This window comes from Stomoxys calcitrans, chromosome 4 (genome assembly GCF_963082655.1).
Source record: "Stomoxys calcitrans chromosome 4, idStoCalc2.1, whole genome shotgun sequence".
Lineage (NCBI taxonomy): Eukaryota > Metazoa > Arthropoda > Insecta > Diptera > Muscidae > Stomoxys > Stomoxys calcitrans.
In genome coordinates, this window is record NC_081555.1 from 74,807,835 (window position 1) to 74,822,670 (window position 14,836).

Sequence of the window (14,836 nt, forward strand, 5' to 3'; positions counted from 1 at the left end):
TGGTGGTTTAGGGTGTAATGAAAGTTTTAGGTTTTTAATTATGACCTTTAACATCCTTGGTAAGTATTGTTCAAATGATCAAATCGATATCCCGATTAGTCTTCTACGACGCATATAAGCTTTTGCCTTATTTGACCAAAATATGGTACATGAGGTACACTAAAATGTCCTTCAACTTAGTTCAGTAGTAGAAATTTTTAACAGAATTCATTGTGGGTTCTTAAGAAATTGCCCTGTTTTCTGCCGTACATACAATTTTTTTTTTTCGTATAAACAAATAAGAAGAAAATGTTTTTAATGAGAAATAAAATACATAAATATATTTATTTTCACAAATGTGCATATACAAAACTCATTGCAAATAATTCGTTAGATACTATAAAAATATAATTAATAATAAATACAATACTTTCAAACATGTAATTTGATTATTTGATTTATTTTATTCCAATGAAATCAAATTTTTTTATTTTTATCGTCAGTCTCAATCTTCTGCATGCATTTGATGTACCCTTATACTTTTTGTCGAATAAAGATCAGTATAAATTTTGTCAGATGTCGATTTGTCCACAAGATATACTTTTAGAAACATCAACTGTGAAATAGTTTGCTAACAAACAAGTTATTGAGAGTCTTGAAAAAGTTGAATGCTTAACAATTGGCATTTCTTTGTTTTGTTTATTTTGTGCACTATAATCGTATATTGTTTGACTAACTTTCACTGGTGGAACCAATAGCATTTTATAAAGCCGTATAGTTGACGTGCCATGTCAATTCAAAATTTTCTTTTGTTTCTTGGAATGGTATATCCCCGCAGCAGATATGTGACCAAAAGCTTTTCCTTATCATAGAAATTCACAGTGACATTCAAATGAATAGCAGGTGTATACATGGGAAATAGCTCATCTGTTATGACTAAGTTTGTCAGGTTGTACATCTTATCCTGCAAATGGTCGTTATCAACCCTGCGAATATATAATAATTTCATGCGTTAATATCAAGTAACTTACCGCTTCAATTGGACACGATAGTGGAAGATTTCCGTTTCTTCTTATTATGTCCATAACTTGTCTAACTAAAAACACAGACGATGAACTCCAATGCAATAAATCGCAAACGTTAATTTTTATATCGAAAAATCTGACAGTTTTGCGTCCGAATCCACCAACGTCAATAATACCTCTTACAATGATATGAGCAGGTACGGTTCGCGACAATTTAAACCATATGTTTATGGAATAGCGACTTGTAGCCAACTTATTAACATCACATAACACTAGAGGCGCAAGGCTATCAAAGGTTGAACAAGTGACATTATGGACTACCACTTCAAAGGGTCGCTTGCCGGCCTGTTAAGTAAGAAGTTTTAGTTAAACAAGTTTGAAAACAAGTAAAAAGGCGTTAAGTTTGGCCAGGCCGAACTTTGGATACCCACCACGTCGGGTATATATGTAAATCCGGTTTAAACTTCATCAAAATCCGGTTTAAACTTCATCAAAATCCGGTTTAAACTGCATACCTTATATCCCATAGCAGTTATATCGAAATATGATCCGATTTGGACAAAATACTAATCGGTACAAGTCATTGTTCAATTGTGTATAACAAAATATTGGTCTTTTTAGAAGCTTTAACTAAAAATAAACCGATCTGAACCATATGTGACACGGATGTCGAAAAGCCTAACACAACGAACTGTCCCAAATCTCGACAAAATCGGACAATAAATGTGCCTTTTATGGGGCCAAAACCACAAATCGAGAGATCGGTCTATATGGCAGATATATTCAAATCTGCACCGATCTGGGCCAAATTGAAGAAGGACGTCGAAGAGCCTAACGCAACTCACTGTCTCAAATTTCGGCAAAATCTGGCAATAAATGCGCTTATTATGGCCCCCAAACCTAAAACCGAGAGATCGGTCTATATGGCAGCTATATCGAAATCTGAATCGATCTGGGCCAAATTAACGAAGGATAAACACAACTCACTGTCCCAAATTTCAGCAAAATCGGATAATAAATGTGGATTTTATGGGCCTAAGACCCTAAATCGGAGGATCGGTCTATATGGCAGCTATATCCAAATCTGGACCAATCTGGGCCAAACTAATGAAGGATGTCGAAAGGCCTAACACAACTCACTGTCCCAAATTTCAACAAAATCGTATAATAAATGTGGCTTTTATGGGCCTAAGACCTTGAATCGGTGGATCGGTCTATATGGCAGCTATATCGAAATCTCGACCGGTCTGAGCCAAATTGACGAAGGATGTCGAAGGACCTAGCACAACCCACTGTCCCAAATTTCAGCTAAATCGGATAATAAGTGTAGCTTTTATAGGCCTTAGACCCTAAATGGGCGGATCGGTCTATATGGGGGCTATATCAAGCTATAGCTCATCTTCAAACTTAACCTGCATATTGTCAAAAAAAATTCATTGAATTTGGAACTGGAAAATTCATTGAAATTTGGAACTGTTACTTGTAAAGTTTCTCTTGTCACCTGAAGCAAATAGGACTAAGATCGGCCTATATTAGGACATTAGTAATATGTATACACGGCCGAACAATTTTGCACAATTTTGGTAAGGTTGGTAAATAAATGCGTTTGCAGTGGCTTTAGAAGTGCGAATCGGGCGATACACATATATGACAGCTATATCTAAATCTGATACAATTTCTACGAAATTCACCAGAGTCATAAGAAAATCCTTCCTGCCAAATTTCGAGAGAATCGTTTAACAAATAAGCACTTTATTGCAATATTTCTCAAAATCGGACGATCATATACAAGGGAGCGAGTGAAAATCGGGCGTTACACATATATATGAGAGCTATATCTAAATCTGAACCAATTTCTATGAAATTCACTAGGTCTATCGAGAGTCATTAAAAAATCTGCCAAATTTCGAGAGAATTGGTTAACAAATGACCATTTTGTTGGTGTATTACTCTAAATCGGACGAACATATATATGGCAGCTACATCCAAATCTGAACTGATTTCTATTAAATCAGTAACATCGAGAGTCATAAGAAAATCCTTCCTGCTAAATTTCGAGAGAATCGGTTAACCAATGACCATTTTATTGCAGTATTACTGCAAATCGGACGAACATATATATGGGAGCTATATCCAAAACTGAACCGATTTTTTCCAATTTTAATAGGCTTCGTCAATAGGCCGAAAAACATGCCCGTACCAAATTTGAAGACGATCGGATAAAATTAGTATGTACACAAATTAACATGGACAGACGGACATAGCTAAATCGAATCAGAAAGTGATTCTGAGTCGATCGGTATACTTATTAATGGGTCTATCTCTCCTTTTGGGTGTTTCAAACAAATGCCCTAAGTTATAATACACTGTACCACAGTAGTGGTGTAGGGTATAAAAATTCGTACTATACCATGACTTAAATTTTCCAAAAACAAAGGCCCAATAACTCATAAACCAATAGGGATATTCCAAACATTTCCGCATATTATTTGTTGGGTTTTACTAGATCCATCTTTTAATAAAGAATCAAGCCAATAATTCGATAAATGACTGTTTGACAAGCAATTTAAAATTCGACATGCCCTAGGTGTCCAACTTTCAAGCACAATGGACCCACTGGGCCCATAAATTTTAAATACTTATTGAAAAGCATAGTCAATGTTAATTTTCATGTTCATAACTCAATCCATTAAAATTCGATTACTGGCTCAGGTGTATGTCCATGATGAATTGGAGCGGATTAACATTCACATGCTTTTTTTAACCTAATCTAACTTAACCTATATCTTAAAGAGCACTAGAAATATATGCGATTTATGTTTTGTCGGTCTCGATTTTATCCAAAAATTCTCAAAATTGTCAATTTTTAGGCCAAAGAAAAAAATTGCTGCTTTAAATTTGTCAATTCGCTAAATAACTGTGAAAGGTTTATACACGCTAGACATAAACATGTTAGAAATGTGCAGTTTGCTAAAAAGGCTACTACTGGCGACACTTATATAAAAATGTCTCCCCAATGAGGTGTCGCAAAGCAGCACGCCATTCGGACTCGTCTATAAAAATCGGACATCACTCATTGGTATGTGCGAAGTTTGCCTCCCTGTTCCTTAAACGAATGTTCGTGAGCAAATTTGCATTTGAAGTTGCTGCCGCGTAGCCATAAAATGGCGACGATGTTATTGTTTTAAACATCTATACATATACACAAGGGCTTTGTCCTAATGTTAAAACCATTCGCATCTGATTTTTCCTAACGGCCGTCGAACTAACTAAAGGTCTTTCTTTGAATACGTAATGTGGTACATACTCGGGTAATTTTAATTTAATTGGATAACCCAAGATGTTAGCAATATCTAAAGTCATGTATTTCACAATGGCAATATCGGCGAACTTTGTTTATCAACACACATTTTTAGCTCAACAAAATCTCAAAAAATTAATAAACATCTACCTTGAACAAAATTTTGATTCCCCGGATTTCTAAATAAACAACGACAACAACCAAAAAAGACATCGTAAATCGAATGACGATGTAAATCGTAGCCAGTTGGAATGACATTTTTGCGACATAAATCAAAACGGCTTTAACCGAGACGCCGTAAATCGAGGCAATACTGTATTTCTCACAAGATTTGTGAGATATGATTTGTTGATTATACACGGAGCACATTTGATAGAGATGTGTCACAAATCCAACCAAATTGCAAATTTGCCCACGAACATTCCATTTTAGCTGAAACTATCCCAAGTGCAGTTTACATCGTAACAATCAGGAGTAGGTCCAGTAAAAAGTTTTTCAGACGGACAGTATAAAATTGAAACCAACAAACGTTGAGACTAACGATATCCTCTACTCAAAGGAGTTGTGTATCCCGCCACAAACGTTTAAACGAATTGGTTTTTTAAAGAACTATTCTTGCATTGCAACTTACGTGGATTGGAACTAGGATATTTAATGTGATTAGAAGGAAAATAACTTTGCAAACCATGTTAAGGAGTCTCAATAAACAATTTCTTTACGTTTTAAGTTATCTACTGAAAGAAGCTAACTAGTGCATTAATAAGATTGCGAAAACACAAGTCCACAAGAATTTGTGTATAGCAATCACTAAGATTTGTAATTAATGCTAATGATGGGCCAAGGTCCATTTTAAAAATAACCCGCAACAATCTTAAAATGAGATTTTAATGAGTGAAGCAAATTTATGAATGTGAAACGAATCGTCAAGGACGAGTATTTGCGTCCATTTCTTTTTTAATCTTTTGATTGATTGATAGCAAAACTGGGGCATGGGAAATTCCAAAAGTTGGTTTAACCAGACATGCAGAGATGTTGTCAGATCGAAAAAGGTGGCATTCAGGAACTGGCGCTTGGATAAAAATGCCAATACTGAACTGCTGCGCAAGCAGGCTTGATCTTCGTATGTTTTGACGCGAAACATTTCTTTACGAACAGCGCCTGCGTACTAAAGTTCTTGCTTCTACACGAGGAAGTAAGAGCTTTTGGCCGTTCGTAAAAAGGGTAAGGGGTAGTTCTTCATCTATTCCAACTCTTATTAAGGATGATCAAACGTTCACTGACCCGATTGATAAGGCTAACCTGTTGGCTGATATATTTGCAGAGAACTCTGCCGAAAGCAATCAACCACTCCCCTCAATTGAAAGTGTATCTGGAGTTAAAAGGGTTCTTGAGAATCTAGACGTTAATAAGTCCCCCGGGCCCGGATGGCATATCAATATTTGTCTTGTAGCAGGTGTTCTTCACGCATGCTCGTCCATTACGCAACCTTTTCAACCTTGCCTACCGTGCTGGAATCTTCCCGGCGCGTTGGAAGTTTGCGAACGTTCAGCAAATACCCAAGAAGGGTGAGGCAAACATCCCTGCGGCATATCGTCGAATTGTGATATGCGCCGGAGAGCATGGTTAATCACTATCTTGTGAGGTATTTAGAGTCTAATGGCCTTCTTAGCGATCAACAGTATGGGTTCCGCAGAAATCGCTCTATGGGCGACCTCATGACACTTCTGTCGAAACGTTGGAGTCGCTTAATCCACCAGTTTGGTTAGAGTAAGGTCGTGACTCTGGATATCTCCAAGACATTTGATAGGGTCTGGCACGGTGCTCTACTATCTTGTCGTATTTGGTGTTGGTAATGGCTTCGTTCGATTTATTTCGAGCTCTCTCAGAGATCGCACTATTTTAGTCGTTATAGATGGGTTCTCATCCAATGAGCATAAATTGACCGCAAGTGTTCCCCTAGGCTCCGTTCTTACTCCTTCTATTATACCCACCACCGAAGGATGGGGGTATATTCATTTTGTCATTCCGTTTGCAACACATCGAAATATCCATTTCCGACCCTATAAAGTATATATATTCTTGATCAGCGTAAACATCTAAGACGATCTAGCCATGTCCGTCCCTCTGTCCGTCTGTCTGTTGAAATCACGCTACAGTCTTTAAAAATAGAAATATTGAGCTGAAATTTTGCACAGATTCTTTCTTTGTCCATAAGCAGGTTAAGTTCGAAGATGGGCTATATCGGACTATATCTTGATATATCCCCCATATAGACCGATCCGCCGATTTAGGGTCTTAGGCCCATAAATGCCACATTTGTTATCCGATTTCGCTGAAATTTGGGACAGTGAGTTGTCTTAGGCCCTTTGACATGTTTCTTTAATTTGGCTCAGATCGGTCTAGATTTGGATATAGCTGCCGTATAGACCGATCCTCCGATTTAGGGTCTAAGGCCCATAAATGCCACATTTATGGTCCGATTTTGCTGAAATTTGGGACAGTGGGTTGTCTTAGGCCCTTTGACATGTTTCTTTAATTTGGTCCAGATCGGTTCAGATTTGGATATAGCTGCCATATAGACCGATCCTCCGGTTTAGGGTCTTAGGCCTACAAAAGCCACATTTATTACCCGATTTTGATGAAATTCGGGGCAGTGAATTGTGTAAGGCCCATCGACATCCTTCGTTAATTTGGCTCAGATTGGTCCAAGATTTGGATATAGCTGTCATATAGATCGATCCTCCGATTTATGGTGTAAGGCCCATAATAGCCACATTCATTATCCGATTTTGCTGAAATTTGGGACAGTGAGATGTGTTAGGCCCTTTGACATATTTCTTCAATTTGGTCCAGATCGGTTCAAATTTGGATATAGCTGCCATATAGACCGATTTCTTGATTTATGGTTTTGGGCCCATAAAATGCTCATTTATTGCCCGATGTCCCCGAAATTTGGAACAGTGAGTTAAGTTAAGCCCCTGACATACTTCTGCAATATCGCACAGATCGGTCCAGATTTGGATATAGCTGCCATATAGACCGATATCTAGGTTTTAGGTTTTGGGGCCATAAAAGACGCATTTATTGTCCGATGTCGCTGAAATTTGAGGCAGTGAGTTTGGTTAGGCTTTTCGACGTCCTTCTTCAATTTTGCCCAGATCGGTCCAGATTTGAATATAGCTGCCATATAGACCGATCTCTGGATTTAAGGTTTAGGGCCAATAACAGAAGCATTTATTGTCCGATTTCGCCGAAATTTGGGACAGTGCTTAGTGTTAGGCTCTTCGAAATGTTTATGCAACTTGGCCCAAATCGGTCCAGATTTGGATATAGCTGCCATGTAGACCGATATCTCGATTTAAAGTCTTGGCCCCATAAAAGGCGCATTTATAATCCGATTTCACTGAAATTTGACACAATGACTTATGTTCGGCTTTTCGACATCCGTGTCCTATATAGTCCAGATCGGTATGAGGTATATGAGTATAAGGTATGAAAGTTTCACCGAATTTTGACGAAAGGTGGTTTACATATATACCCAAGGTGGTGGGTATCCAAAGTTTGGCCCGGCCGAACTTAACGCCTTTTTACTTGTTTTCCTTATTTTCATCAACGATCTGTTGAGTCAGACATCGAATCCGATCTACTCATTTGCGGATGACAGTAATCTCTGTTATCCCTACTCATTCGACCAATGGCCGAGTCTTCGAGAGATTGAGGACAGGAGGTGGGTTATGGATGATAAACTCTGCCAGGAAATTGCCGGCCATTACTGAGTGGGGTCGAATGAATTGAGTAGATTTTAATGCACGGAAGACTCAGTGCTGCTTGTTGTCACACAAACGATTCGCTGACCCATTACGATCATCCTTGTCTATTAACGTTATAGATGTTGAGCAATCAGAAGCTCTTGATGTTCTGGGCATGAAAATACAAAGTTATGACCGTTGGGCTAAATATGTGTTTGAAGTGTCGAAAGAAGCATTCAGATGTTCAGGCTTCCTTAAACGGTGTAAGAATTATTTGACTCCGTCTGATCTTCTTAACATCTACGCCACTATCATAAGGCCGAAAATGAAGTACAACTCACATGTATGGGCTGGAGCTGCAAAATCATACCTGGAGCTACTGGACAATGTACAGAGGAGAGCGATGGCGTTGATTGGGGACAGTAGGGTATCCAACTTTATTGCCCCCCCTAGACATCGTCGCAATGTGGGTTGTTTGGCGCTGTTCTATCGGTACTTTCATGGTATGTGTTCGTCTGATATTCGTCTTCTTATTCCTGATGTAAGGATGTTTGTCATACTAGACATTCCAGGAACTCACACCCGTTTGTAATTATAGAGAGAATTCTTATTTCGCCCGAACCGTTCGTATGTGGAATCGACTTCCGGCTAATGTTGTTTTTCCCATCCACTTTGACATCCAGAGATTCAAGACAAATGTAAATAAACACTACATCGTTTTCCCCCCTCCAATTCCCAACTTCCTTTCGCCAACGCAATGCACTGCATTCATAGGGTACATCCCCTGCGTGTTGGCTGATAGAAAAAAAGTACTAGGTTCTTAGGCAAAATTGTGTTATCGCCCTTTTTATATATGTATTCGAGATACATCATAGATGGGTGGACCAATTAAGGCGAATTTTGAATGGTATTTGAGAGAAGACTACGAATCTGAAATTAAAAACAAGTAAAAAGGCATTAAGTTCGGCCGGGCTGAACTTTAGATACCCACCACCTCAGGTATATATGAAATATGTTCCTATTTTGACCAAATACTAATAAGTGCAAGCCATTGTTCAATTGAGTATAACAAAATGATAGTCTTTTTAGTAGCTGTATCTAAAAATAAACCGATCTGAACCATATACGACATGGATGTCGAAAAGCCTAACATAAGTCACTGTGTCAAATTTTAGTGAAATCGGATTATAAATGCACCTTTTATGGGGCCAAGAATTTAAATCGAGATATCGGTCTATATGGTAGCTATATCCAAATCTAGACCTATTAGGTCCAAGTTGCAGAAAAATTTCGAAGAGTCTAGCACAACTCACTGCTTTCGTCGGAGATTATTGGGGAAATTGTGTCGCGTATGCTGATGACGCGGCTATCGCGATTGGGGGATAGTTTCCCAGCATTCAGCAGGGGATACAAGTTACCTACAGTGGCATTTGTACTCTTGGTAGGAGAGAATGTTTTATTTACTGATAACGCAAAATACCTGGGTGTTTTGTTGGACAGGAAATTGAACTTCAAATTAAATATTTGAAATGGACAAGAAAGGCAACTCTTGCCCTATACCCCTGCAAGAAGGCCATTGGCAAAAGTTGGGGGTTTAAACCGTGTCTCATGCACAGAGTATATACTGCAGTAATTGGACCTATAATGCTATATGGTGTTGCGGTCTGGTAGATAGCGCTCCAAAAGTCCACCTACTGTTCAATACTTATCCGCATCCAAAGGATGGATTGTTTGTGCATCATAGCTGCATTTAGGACGAAACCATCTGATGCCCTGAATTTAATGTTTCACCTAATGCTTCTAGACTTTGTGGTTATCCCAATTGCAGCGACGAAGTTGTTGGGTATTTTAAAACGATCTGGATGGTTCAACAGTAGGAACTAGAAGATATCTTCTTTCTATCTCTAGTTCCTATTGTATCACAATGGCTTAAGAGTATTATTAGCAAAAAGAAATATTATTTTATTTGCAAATATGTAATTGTTTTACCTGTTCAATGTTTGCTTAACCAAAAAAGAGAACTTAGAATAACTTAGAACTTTTGTTGATACTTTTACTTCATTTTTTTATTCGCATTTATAAATAAACTAGCCGAACCGGTCCCGCTCCGCTGCGCCTTTTTAACTCTTATTTAGGGTTAGACACTTCGCCCTGAATGTGTATATCGAATTCGTGCCACTGTAGCCTATGTCCACCTATAACGCTGAACGCCTGCGTTCAAATCCTGGCGATAACATCGGATAAAATTTAAAGCGGTGGTGATGCTGGCGACATTTGCCATGAATGTTCATGTAAAATATTCTCCCCAAAGAGATGACGCATTGCGGCACCGCATTCGGACTCGGCTATAAAAAGTCCCTTATCATTGAGATGAAACTTGAATCGAAAAGCTTTCATTGATGTGTGAGAAGTGTGCCCCTTCTCGGTTCCTGGGTAAATTTTTACTTCACTCCCAAATACTTTCTTTTGGGTCTTATATTATCGTATTAGTAAATATTTGCGGTTTGGAGAGAAACTTTGCCCTTAATGTAAATATGCGCTTTGTGCTCTACTTTCAAATACATTTGATATGAGCCCATAATGGCATGGTCGGTAAATAAATTCTGTTTGAGAGTGGGATGGACCCCAGGACTTTGTCTCGAAAGAGAATCAATTTCCCGAAAATCAATCAATTTAAAAATCAAATAGCTTTTATATAATCGGGTGGGGCACTTCCCCAGTTGGCTCTTCAGTTGGCTCTTCTGTTGGATATCAATTTCGTTTCGATCTCTCAAGCACCTTTCGTTTGAGCTCTTGAGGCTTTGGACAGTCCCCGAGGCACCCGACCCCAACAATAGAAACCATGTTTTGTTTTGACTGTGAGAGTGCAAAAAATTTCGAACGAAACGCATTACCAATCTCCGAGATCTGGTGGTTTTGGACATTAGGGTAATGAGAAGTGCTTTTTAGGGGAGGGATGGCACTCAAACATTTCGACTCAAATTCGTGCTGCACTCCCAAATCCATTTAATGTGAGCCCAATATTGCCATGGTCTGTAAATATGAAATGTTTGGAGGGTGTTTGGGGCTGGACGGTCACCGGCACTTTGCCCCGAAAATAAAATAGATATCAAATTCGTTCTCTACTTCAAAATACCGTTAATTTGAGCTCCATATTGCCATAATCGGAATTAAGTTCAGATTAGGGGGCGCTTAAGGGCGTACCCCCAAACACTTGGCAAACAATTGGATATCAAATTCGTTTTCTACTCTCAAATACCTTTCATTTGATTATTATTATTGATTATTTTTGGAAAGAAAAGCGCCACCTAGACTTGAACTCAAATGTTAATATCGTAATTTACTCTCAAATACCTCTCATTTGAGTCCCATATAGACATGTTCGGCTAATATGGCCATCTGGGGGTATTTGGGGTTGGGGCGGCCTCCCATTACTTGGACCTAATTTCTTATGTCATATTTGTAATTTACTATCGAATAATTTTCATTTGAGGCCCCTATTGACATGAACGTCAAATATATCAGTTTAGACGAGTTTTTGGATTGGTGAAGCCCGCTTGGTACTTGGACCCACATTTTGATACGATATTCGCTTTCTAGTCTCCAATACCTTTCATTTGATACGCATATTGTGCCTTTCGGTCCACTTTTGGTTTTGGATGGCGTTGTTGGGGTAATAGGGAGGGACCGCGCCCATCCGATATCTAAAAATTATATAGCTTATGTTTCCTTCTAGACAAACTTACACAATCTGTGAAAATTTTAAGAAAATTGGTTCAGCCGTTTTTTATTCTACAGAACAAACAAAAAACCGAGTCCCATATAGTCATGATGGGTCATATGCCCATTTAAAGCGTTTTTGGAGAGAAGGGGACTCGCTATACTTCGATCCGATTTTGTATGAAAGTATGAATTACTTTCATTTGAGGCCCATATTGACATAAACGCCCAATATGTCTCTTTGGGGGAATTTTAGGGTTGGGGTGGCCGATGGATACTTAGATCCAAATTTTAATACCACATTCGTATTCAATTTTCCAATATTTTATTTTTGGGTAGTAAATACTTTTGGGGTAAGGGGAGGGTCCGGGGATTAAATAGCCTATGTTTCATTTCAGACCAGAAGGCATCATCCGTTGCTCCTGAAGACTTAGCTTACATGTCTGTAGAGGCATGTCAACATATTCCAGTTCCCCTGAAATGTGTAAAAAAGTTTCCAGTCTCGCAAGCTCGTTCGCTCTGCAATTCCCAGGTGAATTTTGAATTGTTCAACCAACCAATGAGAGATCTGCTACATTCGAGTGCGGTTTTTGAATACACTCTTCAAGGATTTGATGGCTGCCAAGCTGTCTGAGAAGATATTTTTGCCAATCGCCGTTATGACATTACATCTTAGCCATTCAACCACTTCTTTAATTGCCAAGATCTCCGCTTGACACAAACTGCAGTGAACAGATAACCTTCTCGATATGACCAGTCCAAGTTCTATGTAACTTTTATTACCAGGGATATTGTAGTTCCAATGGGTTCTATCATGAAAAGTGATACTCTACTTGTTATCAAAAAGCGGCTGGAACATCGGGCATTGTATCAAAGATAACACAGTGTCCGTAGCCGCCACTTGACCAAAGGGAGAGCTCCCTTATCCACACAGCAGTGGTCGCAGCAATTTATCTAGCCACGATATCCAGAGGCAGAAGGCGTAGAATTAAATTCAATGCATCTGGTTGTGTAGTCCTAGGTGCGGCTGTTATGCCAAACAATCCACCCTTTAGATCCGGCTGAGTATTGAACATTAGATGAACTTTCGTAGAGCCGTCCACCAGAATACAACACCATATACCATTATAGGTCTAACAACTGCAGTATATACCCAGTGTATGACACGCGGTTTAAACCCACAACTTTTGCCAAAGCTTTCTTGCAGGTGTATAGGACAAGAGAAGGGCAACTCTCGCCGTTTAAAAAATGTTGGATTCGAAGTTCAATCTCCCGTCTAGCAAAACAGCCAGGTATTTACGCTTTCAGTAACTAAAACATTCTCTGCTCCTAGGAAGACAGGTGCCAGAGTAGGTAATTTGTTTCTCCTGCTAAAAAGAACTAGTTCTGTCTTGCACGGATTAACGCCTAGACCACCTTCGGTAGTCCACTTTGCTGTGGAACTTAGAGCCTCATGAAGTATATCTCTTAGAGTCCTGGGAAAATGTCCCCTAAGTGCTGGGAAAATTTCCCCTTTTTCTTCCGGAGATAATAGCATATTGCTGATGGGTACGTTCCAAAGTAGAGGAGGCAGTACACCTCCTTGAGGTGTTCCTCTGCTGACCCATCTTTCTAGAGCTACAGATCTCCGGCCTGCCGTAATGCATCTTTTAATAAGAAAGCTTTTAACAAACTTTTTATGATAATCGGACAACAAATGAGACCTGTACCCTGATTCTAAGCCGATCAGTTAATTTATCAATAGGTCTACATTCAACCTAAGCTGTTATTCAAAACAGCAAAAATGTTTGTTAAAATATCAGTTTTTTCTCTGCTGAAAATTGGAAAGCAGACATTACTGCTGTTTTAGCAAACATAGAGCTGCTATATTAGCAAACATTTGGGTCAGCTAAATCAGCAAACAAAATCTGCTGTTTGAAGTAAAAAAATCTGCTGAACAAAATCTTTTGCTATTTCTTATGTTTGTCTGTTTTGTCTGTCTCGTTTTGATTACTTTACGCATTTTTTTCAATTTTTTTTTTTTTTAATTTTGTTGGAAGATGTCTTTTAATTTGGGTAATATTACTGTAAAGAAGCTACCTGATCCATCAATTGGTATACAATGGGGTTGAGCTCGGTCGCATTTTTTGTTGTTTCTCTACTAATGTGTACATGACTGGCATGGCCTTTTGTATCTAAAAATTTTAAGAAAACAGATCAGGAGAGAATATATTCTTTGGTGATTAGAAACATCCACTGAGACACATTTACATTTGTATCGTATTTGTGCATCTAACATCCCCTTCTTAATTAGGTAGCAGTCATTTACAGCAAACAACAGCAATAAGCCTACTGCTGTAATAGTAGAAATACTGCTATAATAGCAGCAAATTTAACTACTATTATCAAGTTGATAATGTTTGATATTTCCAGCTAACTTATTACCAAAGAGGGTAAGAAAGATAAGAGCTGGCGTTAGAGGGCAATACGTGATGACGAGTGACAAAATTTTAAGACACAACATATTTGAATTGCTCACGATATTTCGTTTTTCCTTTATTGCAACTTTCGGTTGCAAAGAAACAAAGCAAAATACGAAAAAATGTTCGAACGAATGCCCGAATCAAAACAGAATAACCCGAAAATGTTGCAACCCTCAATGTGAATCCAATTGGAATACAATAAAAATGTTGTGTCTTTAACGCGAGTTATTTTACGGTACGGGGAAGACAAAGCAGAAACTCTCTCTTGATTATCTTACCCTCTTTGCTTATTACTATGAGTTTAGCTCTTCTCCTTCTTAGCGTTGAAAACAAATGTACCAGAGTGGTGGTGTACAATTATAAACTATTTATTATAGCATACTTTAAGGATCGATCTCCAATGAGAGTTATGTTGCCTTTGGTTTAAACTAACATAAAATAAACTAACACAAAAATGTTATTGACAAATTAAACGCTACTCAAATGCTAATAAAATAACTCAATAGTTCTGCGTTCTATGTCGCCCGGGTTCCTTGCGCACTCGCATATAAACTACTGAGATTTTTAATTATTCTCCCATGTTAGAGATTTCGTACTGCT

At 38.5% G+C, this 14,836-nt stretch overlaps 1 protein-coding gene across 1 annotated transcript; it reads right to left on the reverse strand.

The window, feature by feature from the left end:
- Positions 1 to 775: 775 nt before the first annotated feature.
- On the reverse strand, positions 776 to 5,446 carry LOC131996958 (uncharacterized). The gene is made up of 3 exons (XM_059367164.1): positions 5,396 to 5,446; positions 1,011 to 1,349; positions 776 to 943 (listed from the first exon to the last, which is right to left on the reverse strand). Exons 1-3 carry the CDS (start codon positions 5,444 to 5,446, stop codon positions 776 to 778), a joined length of 558 nt encoding a protein of 185 aa, XP_059223147.1.
- Between the last annotated feature and the right edge of the window lie 9,390 nt (positions 5,447 to 14,836).

Bases quoted from the DNA above. Each gene is read 5' to 3' on its own strand.
- LOC131996958 (XM_059367164.1), bottom strand. From the start codon at position 5,446: ATGTTTCGCGTCAAAACATACGAAGATCAAGCCTGCTTGCGCAGCAGT. The intron at 1,350-5,395 runs GTATTGGCATTT...CTTACTTAACAG, and splicing joins CCTGCTTGCGCAGCAGTTCA to GCCGGCAAGCGACCCTTTGA. The intron at 944-1,010 runs GTAAGTTACTTG...GACCATTTGCAG, and splicing joins TATCGTGTCCAATTGAAGCG to GATAAGATGTACAACCTGAC.